At 41.5% G+C, this 20,413-nt stretch overlaps 1 protein-coding gene across 1 annotated transcript in view; it reads right to left on the bottom strand.

The window, feature by feature from the left end:
* The window catches only part of LOC124019145 (protein-tyrosine kinase 2-beta-like), an 84,322-nt gene that overhangs the window by 50,917 nt on the left and 12,992 nt on the right, over positions 1 to 20,413 (bottom strand). The window contains exons 2-10 of the mRNA XM_046334523.1: positions 11,290 to 11,532; positions 9,992 to 10,170; positions 8,767 to 8,854; positions 4,801 to 4,880; positions 4,613 to 4,675; positions 3,134 to 3,188; positions 2,612 to 2,752; positions 1,734 to 1,808; positions 201 to 302 (exon numbers count right to left, since the gene is read on the bottom strand). Coding sequence (XP_046190479.1) covers positions 201 to 302; positions 1,734 to 1,808; positions 2,612 to 2,752; positions 3,134 to 3,188; positions 4,613 to 4,675; positions 4,801 to 4,880; positions 8,767 to 8,854; positions 9,992 to 10,170; positions 11,290 to 11,490 — 984 coding nt within the window. The 5' untranslated portion in view covers positions 11,491 to 11,532. The remainder of the gene's footprint in view (positions 1 to 200; positions 303 to 1,733; positions 1,809 to 2,611; positions 2,753 to 3,133; positions 3,189 to 4,612; positions 4,676 to 4,800; positions 4,881 to 8,766; positions 8,855 to 9,991; positions 10,171 to 11,289; positions 11,533 to 20,413) is intronic.

Below are 20,413 nucleotides of genomic sequence, written 5' to 3'. Positions count from 1 at the left end.
GTTTAAATAACTATGTATTATGATCTAAAGGCAATACTGATCCTAGATCAGGTGTAAATAACTATGTATTATGATCTAAAGGCAATACTGATCCTAGATCAGTACTCTGAGACCATTAATGAATAATGGGTCCAGGCCTCACTGTGTCCTGATTTAAGCAGTGCTAATAAAGTTTTTTTCTATATGTTGTAAATGTGTACCTGTCTGGCTCCGTCTATGTCCAGATTGAGGAGGGCTTTGTTGTCACTCTGAGATAAACACTTAATGCTCTTGATCTGTTTGAAGTTCGCTAGACACACAGGCTGGTGGGGTATAAGAGAGAAACAATTAGCTGATACACTTAAAAGCCTCGGGTGAAGTTGCCGTGTAGACACTGACCTTGGGTCAGTTTAACATTTTCCCCACTAATGGTTAGGGTAAGTATTGGGGGAGTGGAAGCTGATCCTAGATCTGTTCCTAAGGGAAACTTCACCCTGGAGCCCACACAGGCAGGGGATAGGCCAGATGGGGATGAGGAAGAGATGGGGATGTGTTACCTCTCCAAAGAGAGACACCCTTGCAGCTGGCGGCAGCGTAGCCAAGTGGTTAGAGTGTTGGACTAGTAACCAGAAGGTTGCAAGTTCAAATCCCCGAGCTGACAAGGTACAAATCTGTCTTTCTGCCCCTGAACAGGCAGTTAACCCACTGTTCCTAGGCCATCATTGAAAATAAGAATTTGTTCATCAGTTCTTAACTGACTTGCCTAAAGGTTAAAAAAATGAGGAAAGTTCCTTCTTTAGTTTTTTTTGTAGAAGGATATAGACGTGTAGGCTGAAAATACCCTCATATATATACACAGTTGAAGTCGTTAGTTTACATAAACATAATGCTTTGTATTCAGGACAAGAAGTTAATTGTTTTGCATGATGACTTTAGTACCTTGTTGCAAACAGGATGCATGTTTTTGGAATATTTGTATTCTGTACAGACTTCCTCCTTTTCACTCTGTCGATTTGTTCCCGAACTGTTTTAAAGTCACCATTGGCCTCATGTTCCCACTTTGACATTTTGGGGTATTGTATGTGGGCCAGTGACACATTTTAAATTCAGGCTAACACAACAATTTGGAAAAAGTAAGTGGTAGTAGTAGTAATAACTTTCTGAATGTATTGTATTGTATGTAGAAGTGGTGATTTTAGCATCCACAGTTGAAGTCGGAAGTTTACATACACCTTAGCCAAATACATTTAAACTCAGTTTTTCACAATTCCTGACATTTAATCCTAGTAACAATTCCTTGTCTTAGGTCAGTTAGGATCACCACTTTATTTTAAATAATGTGAAATGTCAGAATAATAGTAGAGAGAATGATTCATTTCAGATTTGATTTCATTCATCACATTCTCAGTGGGTCTGAAGTTTACATACACTCAATTATTATTTGGTAGGATTGCTTTAAATTGTTTAACTTGTAAACAGTTAACACCACTGAGTCTTTCTGGGTTAGTGTAAACAGTGAACACCACTGAGTCTTTCTGGGTTAGTGTAAACAGTGAACACCACTGAATCTTTCTGGGTTAGTGTAAACAGTGAACACCACTGAGTCTTTCTGGGTTAGTGTAAACAGTTAATACCACTGAGTCTTTCTGGGTTAGTGTAAACAGTTAACACCACTGAGTCTTTCTGGGTTAGTGTAAACAGTTCACACCACTGAGTCTTTCTGGGTTAGTGTAAACAGTGAACATCCTGCTTACTGCTGAGTCTTTATGGGTGCGTTGGCGAATGCCCCTGGCTCCTATCACCAGCTCTACTGACAGACTCCAGCCTTGCTGTGGACAAACAGTGGGGGTTGCAAGTTAACTTTAATTTCTTGACAAACTTCAGACTGTAATTGTAGATTCTTTTAACCCCACTATAAACATCAGCAGTTACAAACTAATTAGGAAAGTCCACACTTGGATATTTGCAGAGCGTTTGAGATCAGGTATTTGCAGTGAGGTCAGGTATTTGCAGTGAGGTCAGGTATTTGCAGAGCATTTGAGGTCAGGTGTTTGCAGTGAGGTCAGGTATTTGCAGTGAGGTCAGGTATTTGCAGAGCATTTGTGATCAGGTATTTGCAGTGAGGTCAGGTGTTTGCAGTGAGATCAGGTATTTGCAGTGAGGTCAGGTATTTGCAGTGAGGTCGGGTATTTGCAGTGAGGTCAGGTATTTGCAGTGAGGTCAGGTATTTGCAGTGAGGTCAGGTATTTGCAGTGAGGTCAGTATTTGCAGATCATTTGAGATCAGGTATTTGCAGTGAGGTCAGGTATTTGCAGTGAGGTCAGGTATTTGCAGTGAGGTCAGGTATTTGCAGTGAGATCAGGTATTTGCAGTGAGGTCAGGTATTTGCAGTGAGGTCAGGTATTTGCAGTGAGGTCAGGTATTTGCAGAGCATTTGAGGTCAGGTGTTTGCAGTGAGGTCAGATATTTGCAGTGAGGTCAGGTATTTGCAGTGAGGTCAGGTATTTGCAGAGCATTTGAGGTCAGGTGTTTGCAGTTTGCAGTGCATTTGAGATCAGGTATTTGCAGTGCATTTGAGGTCAGGTATTTGCAGTGCATCCTTGTTGTCTGTAAAGCCAGCAGCAACACTCACCACCAGTTCACAAGGGTAGACCTCTTCGCCAATGGTGATGAAGTCGGTGAGTGTCTGGAAGAAGTTAACCATACACTCATCCTCCTTCAGAGTGGCGTACTGCTGGAACGTCTGCTGGATCAGGTTACGAAGATGACGAGACTGGGACAGAACATCACAACATTATATTAATAAAACGAATTGTCTCTGTTAGTAATAGTGACCCTAACCCCCCACCCCCTTCTTTCAGAGTAGCGTACTGCTGGAAAGTCTACTGGATCAGGTTACGAAGATGACGAGACTGGGACAGAACATAGCAACATTGGATAACACTTTCATAACCCTATTTTATTGTCACATGGTGGACAAATACATTTTTGAGGAGGGTAAACAACACTGCTAGTGTAGAAAATGATCAGAAATTATCCTTGTTGGTTGTAAAAGTGAAGTAGGCTCATTTACAACCTAATTTATACTCGTAGAAACTTCCAATAATATTTTAAACGATCGTGCGGATATCAAAAAACAAATGTATAAATGTACCTTCATGCTGTCAATGAGCTCCTGAGGGAAAAACAGGTTCAGCCCCACGTCCTTCCTTCATTGGAGAGACCAGTTAGAATCAAACAATCAATCAATCAAACGTGATTTTTTTTTAAGTCATAGAAGTGAAGGTTAGTAGGGAGAAGAAGAAGAAGAAGAAGAAGAAGTGAAGGTTAGTAGGGAGGAGGATAAGAAGAAGAAGTGAAGGTTAGTAGGGAGGAGAAGAAGAAGAAGAAGAAGAAGAAGAAGAAGAAGAAGAAGAAGAAGAAGAAGAAGAAGTGAAGGTTAGTAGGGAGGAGAAGAAGAAGAAGTGAAGGTTAGTAGGGAGGAGAAGAAGAAGAAGTGAAGGTTAGTAAGGAGAAGAAGAAGAAGTGAAGGTTAGTAGGGAGAAGAAGAAGAAGTGAAGGTTAGTAGGGAGGAGAAGAAGAAGAAGTGAAGGTTAGTTGGGAGGAGAAGAAGAAGAAGAAGAGGTGAAGGTTAGTAGGGAGAAGAAGAAGAAAAAGAAGAAGTGAAGGTTAGTAGGGAGGAGAAGAAGAAGAAGTGAAGGTTAGTAGGGAGGAGAAGAAGAAGTGATGGTTAGTAGGGAGGAGAAGAAGAAGAAGAAGTGAAGGTTAGTAGGGAGGAGGAGAAGAAGAAGAAGAAGAAGTGAAGGTTAGTAGGGAGGAGAAGAAGAAGAAGTGAAGGTTAGTAGGGAGGAGAAGAAGAAGAAGAAGAAGTGAAGGTTAGTAGGGAGGAGAAGAAGAAGAAGTGAAGGTTAGTAGGGAGGAGAAGAAGAAGAAGTGAAGGTTAGTAGGGAGAAGAAGAAGTAGAAGTGAAGGTTAGTAGGGAGGAGAAGAAGAAGAAGTGAAGGTTAGTAGGGAGGAGAAGAAGAAGAAGTGAAGGTTAGTAAGGAGGAGAAGAAGAAGAAGTGAAGGTTAGTAGGGAGGAGAAGAAGAAGAAGAAGTGAAGGTTAGTAGGAGGGAGAAGAAGAAGAAGAAGAAGAAGAAGAAGAAGTGAAGGTTAGTAGGAGGGAGAAGAAGAAGAAGTGAAGGTTAGTAGGGGGGAGAAGAAGAAGAAGTGAAGGTTAGTAGGGAGGAGAAGAAGAAGAAGTGAAGGTTAGTAGGGAGGAGAAGAAGAAGAAGTGAAGGTTAGTAGGGAGAAGAAGAAGAAGAAGAAGAAGAAGAAGTGAAGGTTAGTAGGGAAGAGAAGAAGAAGTGAAGGTTAGTAGGGAGGAGAAGAAGAAGAAGAAGTGAAGGTTAGTAGGGAGGAGAAGAAGAAGAAGTGAAGGTTAGTAGGGAGGAGAAGAAGAAGAAGTGAAGGTTAGTAGGGAGGAGAAGAAGAAGAAGAAGTGAAGGTTAGTAGGGAGGAGAAGAAGAAGAAGAAGTGAAGGTTAGTAGGGAGGAGAAGAAGAAGAAGAAGTGAAGGTTAGTAGGGAGGAGAAGAAGAAGAAGTGAAGGTTAGTAGGGAGGAGAAGAAGAAGAAACAAACGTACATACTTACTCTAACACTTCAAAGTTGGACTTTTTCTCCAGGCCTTTAGCATTCATGTCTTTATAGAACCTCCTGAAGGCAAAGCAGAAGAGACAACACAACATGACGTGCCGAACGAAGCTCTATACGGACCAAGCCAACTGTCATATGTTGACGATGTCTAATACAAGACCCAGAAGGGAAATCCACAACCTCACCTGATCTCCAGACATCCCAGCTGCAGGGCCATTCCATCACTGACTTTACTGGCATGGTACTGCATGTAGTCACTACGCACCTGACACAGGCAAATACCGAGAGAACACATTCATTCTTAGCTGTATATAGTCACTACACACCTAACACTTAGCTGTATGTAGTCACTACACACCTAACACTTAGCTGTATATAGTCACTACACACCTAACACAGGCAAATACAGAGAGAACACATTCATTTTTAGCTGTATGTAGTCACTACACACCTAACACAGGCAAATAGAGAGAGAACACATTCATTCTTAGCTGTATATAGTCACTACACACCTAACACTTAGCTGTATATAGTCACTACACACCTAACACAGGCAAATAGAGAGAGAACACATTCATTCTTAGCTGTATATAGTCACTACACACCTAACACTTAGCTGTATATAGTCACTACACACCTAACACAGGCAAATAGAGAGAGAACACATTCATTCTTAGCTGTATATAGTCACTACACACCTAATACTTAGCTGTATATAGTCACTACACACCTAACACTTAGCTGTATGTAGTCACTACACACCTAACACTTAGCTGTATATAGTCACTACACACCTAACACAGGCAAATACAGAGAGAACACATTCATTTTTAGCTGTATGTAGTCACTACGCACCTGACACAGGCAAATACCGAGAGAACACATTCATTCTTAGCTGTATATAGTCACTACACACCTAACACTTAGCTGTATATAGTCACTACACACCTAACACTTAGCTGTATATAGTCACTACACACCTAACACAGGCAAATACAGAGAGAACACATTCATTCTTAGCTGTATATAGTCACTACACACCTAACACTTAGCTGTATATAGTCACTACACACCTAACACAGGCAAATAGAGAGAGAACACATTCATTCTTAGCTGTATATAGTCACTACACACCTAATACTTAGCTGTATATAGTCACTACACACCTAACACTTAGCTGTATGTAGTCACTACACACCTAACACTTAGCTGTATATAGTCACTACACACCTAACACAGGCAAATACAGAGAGAACACATTCATTTTTAGCTGTATGTAGTCACTACACACCTGACACAGGCAAATACCGAGAGAACACATTCATTCTTAGCTGTATATAGTCACTACACACCTAACACTTAGCTGTATATAGTCACTACACACCTAACACTTAGCTGTATATAGTCACTACACACCTAACACAGGCAAATACAGAGAGAACACATTCATTCTTAGCTGTATATAGTCACTACACACCTAACACTTAGCTGTATATAGTCACTACACACCTAACACAGGCAAATAGAGAGAGAACACATTCATTCTTAGCTGTATATAGTCACTACACACCTAACACTTAGCTGTATATAGTCACTACACACCTAACACAGGCAAATAGAGAGAGAACACATTCATTCTTAGCTGTATATAGTCACTACACACCTAACACTTAGCTGTATATAGTCACTACACACCTAACACTTAGCTGTATGTAGTCACTACACACCTAACACTTAGCTGTATATAGTCACTACACACCTAACACTTAGCTGTATGTAGTCACTACACACCTAACACAGGCTAATAGAGAGAGAACACATTCATTCTTAGCTGTATATAGTCACTACACACCTAACACTTAGCTGTATATAGTCACTACACACCTAACACAGGCAAATAGAGAGAGAACACATTCATTCTTAGCTGTATATAGTCACTACACACCTAACACTTAGCTGTATATAGTCACTACACACCTAACACAGGCAAATAGAGAGAGAACACATTCATTCTTAGCTGTATATAGTCACTACACACCTAACACTTAGCTGTATATAGTCACTACACACCTAACACTTAGCTGTATGTAGTCACTACACACCTAACACTTAGCTGTATATAGTCACTACACACCTAACACAGGCAAATACAGAGAGAACACATTCATTTTTAGCTGTATGTAGTCACTACGCACCTGACACAGGCAAATACCGAGAGAACACATTCATTCTTAGCTGTATATAGTCACTACACACCTAACACTTAGCTGTATATAGTCACTACACACCTAACACTTAGCTGTATATAGTCACTACACACCTAACACAGGCAAATACAGAGAGAACACATTCATTTTTAGCTGTATGTAGTCACTACACACCTAACACAGGCAAATAGAGAGAGAACACATTCATTCTTAGCTGTATATAGTCACTACACACCTAACACTTAGCTGTATATAGTCACTACACACCTAACACTTAGCTGTATATAGTCACTACACACCTAACACAGGCAAATACAGAGAACACATTCATTCTTAGCTGTATATAGTCACTACACACCTAACACTTAGCTGTATATAGTCACTACACACCTAACACAGGCAAATAGAGAGAACACATTCATTCTTAGCTGTATATAGTCACTACACACCTAACACTTAGCTGTATATAGTCACTACACACCTAACACAGGCAAATAGAGAGAGAACACATTCATTCTTAGCTGTATATAGTCACTACACACCTAACACTTAGCTGTATATAGTCACTACACATCTACAGTCTCACAAGCACCAGACATCAGCGAGTTGTCTTGGATGATGAAGATCTGAAAAGCATTAATGGGTTCTTTACAGAGAGAATACTATTTTTCTCCCCATAGATTAGTAATGTGTTCTCTCCATGGAGTAGTAATGTGTTCTCTCCACAGAGTAGTAATGTGTTCTCTACATAGTCAGAGTAGTAATGTGTTCTCTACACGGAGTAGTAATGTGTTCTCTCCATAGAGTATCAATGTGTTCTCTACATAGTCAGAGTAGTAATGTGTTCTCTCCATAGAGTATCAATGTGTTCTCTACATAGTCAGAGTAGTAATGTGTTCTCTCCACAGAGTAGTAATGTGTTCTCTCCATAGAGTATCAATGTGTTCTCTACATAGTCAGAGTAGTAATGTGTTCTCTCCATAGAGTAGTAATGTGTTCTCTCCACGGAGTAGTAATGTGTTCTCTCCACAGAGTATCAATGTGTTCTCTCCACGGAGTAGTAATGTGTTCTCTCCACAGAGTAGTAATGTGTTCTCTCCATAGAGTATCAATGTGTTCTCTCCACGGAGTAGTAATGTGTTCTCTCCATAGAGTATCAATGTGTTCTCTCCATAGAGTATCAATGTGTTCTCTCCACAGAGTAGTAATGTGTTCTCTCCATAGAGTATCAATGTGTTCTCTCCATAGAGTATCAATGTGTTCTCTCCACAGAGTAGTAATGTGTTCTCTCCATAGAGTATCAATGTGTTCTCTCCACAGAGTAGTAATGTGTTCTCTCCATAGAGTAGTAATGTGTTCTCTCCATAGAGTAGTAATGTGTTCTCTCCATAGAGTAGTAATGTGTTCTCTCCATAGAGTAGTAATGTGTTCTCTCCATAGAGTAGTAATGTGTTCTCTCCATAGAGTAGTAATGTGTTCTCTCCACGGAGTAGTAATGTGTTCTCTCCATAGAGTATCAATGTGTTCTCTACACGGAGTAGTAATGTGTTCTCTCCATAGAGTAGTAATGTGTTCTCTACATAGTCAGAGTAGTAATATGTTCTCTACATAGTCAGAGTAGTAATATGTTCTCTACATAGTCAGAGTAATAATGTATTCTCTACATAGTCAGAGTATTAATGTATTCTCTACATAGTCAGAGTAGTAATGGGTTCTCTCCATAGAGTATCAATGTGTTCGCTACATAGTCAGAGTAATAATGTATTCTCTACATAGTCAGAGTATTAATGTGTTCTCTACATAGTCAGAGTGGTAATATGTTCTCTACATAGTCAGAGTAATAATGTATTCTCTACATAGTCAGAGTAATAATGTATTCTCTACATAGTCAGAGTAATAATGTATTCTCTACATAGTCAGAGTAGTGCTTGCTGCCTACTGTACCTGTTGATAGAAATACAGAAATGTGGTTCTGTCTTCTTTAAACTTTTCCAGGAAGTTGACTGGAATGTAGCGGACTCTCAGGTCATACCTGGGGAGAGATGAACATCCTACTGCTTTAGAGAAGGAGGCTTCAACTGATGAACATCCTACTGCTTTAGAACAGGAGGCTTCAACTGATGAACATCCTACTGCTTTAGAGCAGGAGGCTTCAACTGATGAACATCCTACTGCTTTAGAGCAGGAGGCTTCAACTGATGAACATCCTACTGCTTTAGAGGAGGAGGCTTCAACTGATGAACATCCTACTGCTTTAGAGGAGGAGGCTTCAAATGATGAACATCCTACTGCTTTAGAGCAGGAGGCTTCAACTGATGAACATCCTACTGCTTTAGAGGAGGAGGCTTCAACTGATGAACATCCTACTGCTTTAGAACAGGAGGCTTCAACTGATGAACATCCTACTGCTTTAGAGGAGGAGGCTTCAACTGATGAACATCCTACTGCTTTAGAGGAGGAGGCTTCAACTGATGAACATCCTACTGCTTTAGAGGAGGAGGCTTCAACTGATGAACATCCTACTGTTTTAGAGGAGGAGGCTTCAACTGATGAACATCCTACTGCTTTAGAGCAGGAGGCTTCAACTGATGAACATCCTACTGCTTTAGAGCAGGAGGCTTCAACTGATGAACATCCTACTGCTTTAGAACAGGAGGCTTCAACTGATGAACATCCTACTGCTTTAGAGCAGGAGGCCTCAACTGATGAACATCCTACTGCTTTAGAACAGGAAGCTTCAACTGATGAACATCCTACTGCTTTAGAGGAGGAGGCATCAACTGATGAACATCCTACTGCTTTAGAGCAGGAGGCTTCAACAGGACCCCAATTGTCAAGACAATCATATTTTTGTGAACATTGCTCGTGACTAGTTGAATAAAGGTTAAATAAATAAAATGAACTACTTCCTCTTCCTCAGCCTGGCCCACGTCTCAAATGGCTCTGTATATTACCCATCATGCTTTGTCTCACCCCCACCTCCTCCTCCACCCTCCGCTCACCCCCACTTCCTACACCCTCCTCAACCCCACCTCCTCCTCCTCTACCCTCCTCTTACCCCCACCTCCTCCAACCTCCTCTCACCCCCACCTCCTCCTCTACCGTCCTCTCTCCTCCTCCTCCACCCCTCCTCTCTCTCCCCCACCCTCCTCTCCCCCCCTCCTCTCACCTCCACTCTGCCTCCACGTGATGACTCTCATAGCGTTGCTCCACCTCCCCCACGGTCAGGTCTGGATGGAGCCAGTGGAGCTCGTCTGACTTGAGGTGCTTCAGCAGCAGACCATAGCAGCCTTTATACTGGATGTTAGGGCCCAGTCTACCACTGTTCAGGACAGACTGGATTATAGCCTGGAGGAGAGAGACCAGTACAGAGATAGTCAGTCAGTTAAAATGATACCACTGGTCAGGATAGACTGGACTACAGCCTGGAGGAGAGAGACCAGTATGGAGACCATCACAGTTAAAAGGATACCACTGGTCAGGACAGACTGGACTACAGCCTGGAGGAGAGAGACCAGTATGGAGATAGTCACAGTTAAAAGGATACCACTGGTCAGGACAGACTGGACTACAGCCTGGAGGAGAGAGACCAGTATGGAGACCATCACAGTTAAAAGGATACCACTGGTCAGGACAGACTGGACTACAGCCTGGAGGAGAGAGACCAGTATGGAGATAGTCACAGTTAAAAGGATACCACTGGTCAGGACAGACTGGACTACAGCCTGGAGGAGAGAGACCAGTATGGAGACCATCACAGTTAAAAGGATACCACTGGTCAGGACAGACTGGACTACATCCTGGAGGAGAGAGACCAGTATGGAGATAGTCACAGTTAAAAGGATACCACTGGTCAGGACAGACTGGACTACAGCCTGGAGGAGAGAGACCAGTACGGAGACAGTCAGTCAGTTAAAAGGATACCACTGGTCAGGACAGACTGGACTACAGCCTGGAGGAGAGAGACCAGTATGGAGACCATCACAGTTAAAAGGATACCACTGGTCAGGACAGACTGGACTACAGCCTGGAGGAGAGAGACCAGTATGGAGACCATCACAGTTAAAAGGATACCACTGGTCAGGACAGACTGGACTACAGCCTGGAGGAGAGAGACCAGTATGGAGACCATCACAGTTAAAAGGATACCACTGGTCAGGACAGACTGGACTACAGCCTGGAGGAGAGAGACCAGTATGGAGACAGTCACAGCTTGAATTTGGGTGCCTAGTCTGCTAAGCTATATAGTTGGTATATTCTTACAATGTTACAACTAAATAAACTAAGTAACTTCTGTGTGCATATTGAAACAGAATTCACAATAAATAAAATTATATGTCTTATTACAAATATAAGATAAAGGTTCAGGATGCGTTCCAAATAGCACTCTATTCCCTGTAGTGGAGAACTTCTCAAAAGGTTGTGTTCCTTTTGGAATACAGTCTCAATATCTAGACAATCCCTCACCCTGATCTGCCAGGAGCTGTCACACTTGACCAGCTTGAAGTTCTTCCCCAGGGCGTTGCTGTTGGTGGAGAAACAAACTTTAAGGATCTTAGTAGGTCCTCCCTCCCCGCTGAAGGGGCTCTGTTGTGGGCCGTCGTTGTGGCCGGGGCTGGGTAGCCTCCAGGACAGGGTGGTAGTGTCTCCCTGCATCACCTCGTACATTATCAGGGCAGAGAGGAGGACAACGTCATACTGTCATCATACCTGCGGAGAGGGGGAGAGAGAGAGAGAGAGAGAGAGAGAGAGAGAGAGAGAGAGAGAGAGAGAGAGAGAGAGAGAGAGAGAGAGGGAGAGAGAGAGAGAGAGAGAGAGAGAGAGAGGGGAGAGAGGGAGAGAGGGAGAGAGAGAGGGAGAGAGAGAGGAGAGAGGGAGAGAGAGAGAGAGAGAGAGAGGAGAGAGAGAGAGAGAGAGAGGGGAGAGAGAGAGAGGGGGAGAGAGGGAGAGAGAGAGAGAGAGAGAGAGAGAGAGAGAGAGGGGAGAGAGGGGAAGAGAGGGAGAGAGAAACTTATTTTTGAAACTTCTGTATGTGTAATGTTTACTGGTAATTGTTATTGTTTATTTCACTTTATATATTCACTTTATATATTATCTACCCCACATATGGTGGAAAATAAGTATTTGATCAATAACAAAATTTTATCTCAATACTTTGTTTTATACCCTTTGTTGGCAATGACAGAGGTCAAATGTTTTCTGTAAGTCTTCACAAGGTTTCCACACACTGTTGCTGGTATTTTGGCCCATTCCTCCATGCAGATCTCCCTTAGAGCAGTGATGTTTTGGGGCTGTTGCTGGGCAACAAGGACTTTCAACTCCCTCCAAAGATTCTCTATGGGGTTGAGATCTGGAGACTGGCTAGACCACTCCAGGACCTTGAAATGCTTCTTACGAAGCCACTCCTTCGTTGCCCGGGCGGTGTCTTTGGGATCATTGTCATGCTGAAAGACCCAGCCACGTTCCATCTTCAATGACCTTGCTGATGGAAGGAGGTTTTCACTCAAAATCTCACGATACATGGCCCCATTTATTCTTTCCTTTACACGGATCAGTCGTCCTGGTCCCTTTGCAGAAGAACAGCCCTAAAGCATGATGTTTCCACCCCCATGCTTCACAGTAGGTATGGTGTTCTTTGGATGCAACTCAGCTTTCTTTGTCCTCCAAACACGACGAGTTGAGTTTTTACCAAAAAGTTATATTTTGGTTTCTTCTGACCATATGACATTTTCCCAATCTTCTTCTGGATCATCCAAATGCTCTCTAGCAAACTTCAGACGGGCCTGGACATGTACTGGCTTAAGCAGGGGGACACGTCTGGCACTGCAGGATTTGGGTCCCTGGCGGTGTAGTGTGTTACTGATGGTAGGCTTTGTTACTTTGGTCCCAGCTCTCTGCAGGTCATTCACTAGGTCCCCCCGTGTGGTTCTGGGATTTTTGCTCACCGTTCTTGTGATCATTTTGACCCCACGGGGTGAGATCTTGTGTGGAGCCCCAGATCGAGGGAGATTATCAGTAGTCTTGTATGTCTTCCATTTCCTAATGATTGCTGCAACAGTTGATTTCTTCAAACCAAGCTGCTTACCTATTGCAGATTCAGTCTTCCCAGCCTGGTGCAGGTCTACAATTTTGTTTCTGGTGTCCTTTGACAGCTCTTTGGTCTTGGCCATAGTGGAGTTTGGAGTGTGACTGTTTGAGGTTGTGGACAGGTGTCTTTTATACTGATAACAAGTTCAAACAGGTGCCATTAATACAGGTAACGAGTGGACAACAGAGGAGCCTCTTAAAGAATATGTTACAGATCTGTGAGAGCCAGAAATATTGCTTGTTTATAGGTGACCAAATGCTTATTTTCCACCATAATTTGCAAATAAATTCATAAAAAATCCTACAATGTGATTTTCTGGATTTTTTTTCTCATTTTGTCTGTCATAGTTGAAGTGTACCTATGATGAAAATTACAGGCCTCTCTCATCTTTTTAAGTGGGAGAACTTGCACAATTGGTGGCTGACTAAATACTTTTTTGCCCCACTGTATACTGTAGATAAGGGTAAAGTGACAGACAAAAAAACAGCGAATAGCAGTAGCGTAAAAAAAAGGGGGTCAATGAAAACAGTCCTTGATTCACAAGGGAGCGTAAAAAAAAGGGGGTCCATGAAAACATTCCTTGATTCACAAGGGAGCGTAAAAAAAGGGGGTCAGTGAAAACAGTCCTTGATTCACAAGGGAGCGTAAAAAAAAGGGGGTCAATGAAAACAGTCCTTGATTCACAAGGGAGCGTTAAAAAAAAGGGGGTCAATGAAAACAGTCCTTGATTCACAAGGGAGCGTTAAAAAAAAGGGGGTCAATGAAAACAGTCCTTGATTCACAAGGGAGCGTTAAAAAAAGGGGGTCAGTGAAAACAGTCCTTGATTCACAAGGGAGCGTAAAAAAAGGGGGTCAATAAAAACAGTCCTTGATTCACAAGGGAGCGTAAAAAAAGGGGGTCAATGAAAACAGTCCTTGATTCACAAGGGAGCGTAAAAAAAGGGGGTCAATGAAAACAGTCCTAGATTCACAAGGGAGCGTAAAAAAAGGGGGTCAGTGAAAACAGTCCTTGATTCACAAGGGAGCGTAAAAAAAGGGGGTCAATGAAAACAGTCCTTGATTCACAAGGGAGCGTAAAAAAAAGGGGGTCAATGAAAACAGTCCTTGATTCACAAGGGAGCGTAAAAAAAGGGGGGTCAATGAAAACAGTCCTTGATTCACAAGGGAAACTGTTGAGCGTAAAAAACCAAGCAGCGTTGCAGTTCTTGACACAAACCTGTGCGCCTCGCACCTACTACCATACCCCGTTTCTAAGGCACCTACTACCCCGTTTCTAAGGCACTTAAATATTTAGAGTCCTGGGAGATACTCCCCCCAGTGTGGACCTAGCAACACAACCTGGGTGTGTGGGAAGGAGGGAAGGAGGGAAGGAGGGGTTAGAAGGCTAGAGGGGGACTTATCCTATGATTGAGAGTGCTCAACGCTCAGAGACTTTTACATAACAGGCACCTCATTAGTTCCTGGTCAATCATTGTCATGTAATAGTACATGGTTCACATCATTTTGAGAATAAATACTTTAAATTCTGTGAACTCTGAAATGTTAGTATGGTCAGTTGCTAATAAAGTTTTACAGTTTGAAATGTTTTCTAGGCACAGGAGGAAAGCAGGAGGTAAGACTTGTGCAATGGCATGCCATTCTACAGTATATTTAGCAGTTGTACTTTGTGAAACTAAATTTTAAAAAACATTCCATGTTTTTTCTTAATTGAATAATTGACCTTTCATTGAAACACAAGTGCTTTACATTTAGTCATTCAGCAGAATTTTCTTATTTACAATGACGGCCTAGGAACAGTGGGTTAACTGGTCAAGGAACAGTGGGTTAACTGGTCTAGGAACAGTGGGTTAACTGGTCTAGGAACAGTGGGTTAACTGGTCTAGGAACAGTGGGTTAACTGGTCTAGGAACAGTGGGTTAACTGCCTGTTCAGGGGCAGAACGACAGATTTGTACCTTGTCAGCTCGGGGGTTTGAACTTACAACCTTCCGGTTACTAGTCCAACGCTCTAACCACTAGGCTACCCTGCCACCCCTCCACTCTAACCACTAGGCTACCCTGCCGCCCCTCCACTCTAACCACTAGGCTACCCTGCCGCCCCTCCACTCTAACCACTAGGCTACCCTGCCGCCCCTCCACTCTAACCACTAGGCTACCCTGCCGCCCCTCCACTCTAACCACTAGGCTACCCTGCCGCCCCTCCACTCTAACCACTAGGCTACCCTGCCGCTCTTATCAAAGACAAACTGACTGTTAGGTAACTAGTTACGAACACATTCTGTACCAAAACGTAAACGCAACATGCGACAATTACAAAAATGGTACTGAGTTACAGTTTGTATAAGGAAATCAGTCAATTTAAATCAATTCATTAGGCCCCTAATCTATGGATTTCACATGACTGAGCAGGGGTACAGCTATGGGTGGGCTTCGGCTGGGACAGCCAATCAGAATCTACTTCTTTGCAATCAGCTTCTTGACATTCCATACCTCTCTAGTGGATGGATTATCTTGGCAAAAAGAAATTCTAACTAACAGGGGTGTAAACACATTTATGCACAAAATTGTAGAGAAATACGTTTTTTGGTGCATAAGAAACATTTCTGCTCATGGAATATGGAGCCAACACTATATATGTTGCGTATATATTTTTGTTCAGTATTTATACTACATGATAATAATAAAAAAGTATGTGGACACCAGCTGGTCGAACATCTCATTCCAAAATCATGGGAAATGCCAAGAGTGTTCAAAGCTGTCATCAAGGCAAAGGGTGGCTACTTTGAAAAATCTCAAATATAAAATATATTTTGGTTTGTTCAACTCTTTTTTGGTTACTACATGATTCCATATGTGTTATTTCATAGTTTTGATGTCTTCACTATTATTCTACAATGTAGAACATAGTTTAAAAAATAAAGTAAAACCCTTGAATGAGTAGATGTTTCCAAACTGTTGACTGGTGCTGTATGTTGTAAACGTCCATTCATAGGCTACTAGGTTGAAGCAACCTCATGATGGGTATAGGGGACAGTAGAGTATCATGTAGTAGTCTAAACCTCTCAATGTTACATTGAACTGGGTGAATGGAATATAAATGACAGTAACCTAAACCTCTCAATGTTACATTGAACTGGGTGAATATGAATGACAGTAACCTAAACCTGTCACTGTTACATTGAACTGGGTGAATATGAATGACAGTAACCTAAACCTGTCACTGTTACATTGAACTGGGTGAATATGAATGACAGTAACCTAAACCTGTCACTGTTACATTGAACTGGGTGAATATGAATGACAGTAACCTAAACCTCTCAATGTTACATTGAACTGGGTGAATATGAATGACAGTAACCTAAACCTATCACTGTTACATTGAACTGGGTGAATATGAATGACAGTAACCTAAACCTGTCAATGTTACATTGAACTGGGTGAATATGAATGACAGTAACCTAAACCTGTCACTGTTACATTGAACTGGGTGAATATGAATGACAGTAACCTAAACCTATCACTGTTACATTGAACTGGGTGAATATGAATGACAGTAACCTAAACCCTATCACTGTTACATTGAACTGGGTGAATATGAATGACAGTAACCTAAACCTGTCACCGTTACATTGAACTGGGTGAATATGAATGACAGTAACCTAAACCTATTGATGTTACATTGAGCTGGGTGAATATGAATGACAGTAACCTAAACCTATTGATGTTACATTGAACTGGGTGAATATGAATGACAGTAACCTAAACCTATTGATGTTACATTGAACTGGGTGAATGACAGTAACCTAAACCTGTCACTGTTACATTGAACTAGGTGAATATGAATGACAGTAACCTAAACCTATCACTGTTACATTGAACTGGGTGAATATGAATGACAGTAACCTAAACCTGTCACTGTTACATTGAACTGGGTGAATGACAGTAACCTAAACCTGTCACTGTTACATTGAACTGGGTGAATGACAGTAACCTAAACCTGTCACTGTTACATTGAACTGGGTGAATGACAGTAACCTAAACCTGTCACTGTTACATTGAACTGGGTGAATATGAATGACAGTAACCTAAACCTATTGATGTTACATTGAACTGGGTGAATATGAATGACAGTAACCTAAACCTATCACTGTTACATTGAACTGGGTGAATATGAATGACAGTAACCTAAACCTGTCACTGTTACATTGAACTGGGTGAATATGAATGAACTGGGTGAGTAACCTAAACCTGTCACTGTTACATTGAACTGGGTGAATATGAATGACAGTAACCTAAACCTCTCAATGTTACATTGAACTGGGTGAATATGAATGACAGTAACCTAAACCTGTCACTGTTACATTGAACTGGGTGAATATGAATGACAGTAACCTAAACCTCTCAATGTTACATTGAACTGGGTGAATATGAATGACAGTAACCTAAACCTATCACTGTTACATTGAACTGGGTGAATATGAATGACAGTAACCTAAACCTGTCACTGTTACATTGAACTGGGTGAATATGAATGACAGTAACCTAAACCTATCACTGTTACATTGAACTGGGTGAATATGAATGACAGTAACCTAAACCTGTCACTGTTACATTGAACTGGGTGAATATGAATGACAGTAACCTAAACCTGTCACTGTTACATTGAACTGGGTGAATATGAATGACAGTAACCTAAACCTATTGATGTTACATTGAACTGGGAATGAATAACCTAAACCTGAACATGAACAATATGTAACCTAAACCTATCATGTTACATTGAACTGGGTGAATATGAATGACAGTAACCTAAACCTATCACTGTTACATTGAACTGGGTGAATGAATGACAGTAACCTAAACCTGTCACTGTTACATTGAACTGGGTGAATATGAATGACAGTAACCTAAACCTATCACTGTTACATTGAACTGGGTGAATATGAATGACAGTAACCTAAACCTGTCACTGTTACATTGAACTGGGTGAATGACAGTAACCTAAACCTGTCACTGTTACATTGAACTGGGTGAATGAATGAGTAACCTAAACCTGTCACTGTTACATTGAACTGGGTGAATGACAGTAACCTAAACCTGTCACTGTTACATTGAACTGGGTGAATATGAATGACAGTAACCTAAACCTATCACTGTTACATTGAACTGGGTGAATATGAATGACAGTAACCTAAACCTATCACTGTTACATTGAACTGGGTGAATATGAATGACAGTAACCTAAACCTATCACTGTTACATTGAACTGGGTGAATATGAATGACAGTAACCTAAACCTGTCACTGTTACATTGAACTGGGTGAATATGAATGACAGTAACCTAAACCTCTCACTGTTACATTGAACTGGGTGAATATGAATGACAGTAACCTAAACCTGTCACTGTTACATTGAACTGGGTGAATATGAATGACAGTAACCTAAACCTGTCAATGTTACATTGAACTGGGTGAATATGAATGACAGTAACCTAAACCTGTCACTGTTACATTGAACTGGGTGAATGACAGTAACCTAAACCTGTCACTGTTACATTGAACTGGGTGAATATGAATGACAGTAACCTAAACCTGTCACTGTTACATTGAACTGGGTGAATGACAGTAACCTAAACCTATCACTGTTACATTGAACTGGGTGAATATGAATGACAGTAACCTAAACCTGTCACTGTTACATTGAACTGGGTGAATGACAGTAACCTAAACCTATCACTGTTACATTGAACTAGGTGAATATGAATGACAGTAACCTAAACCTATCACTGTTACATTGAACTAGGTGAATATGAATGACAGTAACCTAAACCTATCACTGTTACATTGAACTAGGTGAATATGAATGACAGTAACCTAAACCTATCACTGTTACATTGAACTGGGAATGAATGACAGTAACCTAAACCTATCACTGTTACATTGAACTGGGTGAATATGAATGACAGTAACCTAAACCTGTCACTGTTACATTGAACTGGGTGAATATGAATGACAGTAACCTAAACCTATCACTGTTACATTGAACTGGGTGAATATGAATGACAGTAACCTAAACATATTGATGTTACATTGAACTGGGTGAATATGAATGACAGTAACCTAAACCTATCACTGTTACATTGAACTGGGTGAATATGAATGACAGTAACCTAAACCTGTCACTGTTACATTGAACTGGGTGAATGACAGTAACCTAAACCTGTCACTGTTACATTGAACTGGGTGAATGACAGTAACCTAAACCTGTCACTGTTACATTGAACTGGGTGAATGACAGTAACCTAAACCTGTCACTGTTACATTGAACTGGGTGAATATGAATGACAGTAACCTAAACCTATTGATGTTACATTGAACTGGGTGAATATGAATGACAGTAACCTAAACCTATCACTGAACTGGGTGAATATGAATGACAGTAACCTAAACCTATCACTGTTACATTGAACTGGGTGAATATGAATGACAGTAACCTAAACCTATTGATGTTACATTGAACTGGGTGAATATGAATGACAGTAACCTAAACCTGTCACTGTTACATTGAACTGGGTGAATATGAATGACAGTAACCTAAACCTATCACTGTTACATTGAACTGGGTGAATATGAATGACAGTAACCTAAACCTGTCACTGTTACATTGAACTGGGTGAATATGAATGACAGTAACCTAAACCTATTGATGTTACATTGAACTGGGTGAATATGAATGACAGTAACCTAAACCTGTCACTGTTACATTGAACTGGGTGAATATGAATGACAGTAACCTAAACCTGTCACTGTTACATTGAACTGGGTGAATGACAGTAACCTAAACCTGTCACTGTTACATTGAACTGGGTGAATATGAATGACAGTAACCTAAACCTATCACTGTTACATTGAACTGGGTGAATATGAATGACAGTAACCTAAACCTGTCACTGTTACATTGAACTGGGTGAATGACAGTAACCTAAACCTGTCACTGTTACTGTCATGTTTGTCATTTATTATCATGTCTTGTCCCTGTGCTCCCCATTCTATTCGTTTCCCTCTGCTGGTCTTATTTGGTTCTTTCCGTCTTTCTATCCCTCTCTCTCCCCCTCCCTCTCTCACTCTCTCGCTCTCTCTTCTCTCTATCGTTCCGTTCCTGCTCCCAGCTGTTCCTATTCCCCTAATCATCATTTAGTCTTCCCACACCTGTTCCCGATCCTTTCCCCTGATTAGAGTCCCTATTTATTCCTTTGTGTTCCGTTCCTGTCCCGTCGGTTCCTTGTTTAGTATTCACCATGCTGTGATTGCGTTTCGCCCTGTCCTGTCGTGTTTTTGCTGTGATTGTGTATCGCCCTGTCCTGTCGTGTTTTTTGCCTTCATCAGATGCTGCGTGTGAGCAGGTGTCTCTGTCAACTACGGCCTGCGCCTACCCGAAGCGACCTGCAGTCTGTGGCCGCTTCTCCAGTTATTCCCCTCTACAGACTAGAGGATTTCTGTTATTC

This window comes from Oncorhynchus gorbuscha, unplaced genomic scaffold (genome assembly GCF_021184085.1).
Source record: "Oncorhynchus gorbuscha isolate QuinsamMale2020 ecotype Even-year unplaced genomic scaffold, OgorEven_v1.0 Un_scaffold_71:::fragment_2:::debris, whole genome shotgun sequence".
NCBI classification, from domain to species: Eukaryota; Metazoa; Chordata; class Actinopteri; order Salmoniformes; family Salmonidae; genus Oncorhynchus; species Oncorhynchus gorbuscha.
This window is presented reverse-complemented; position numbering and strand designations above follow the sequence as displayed.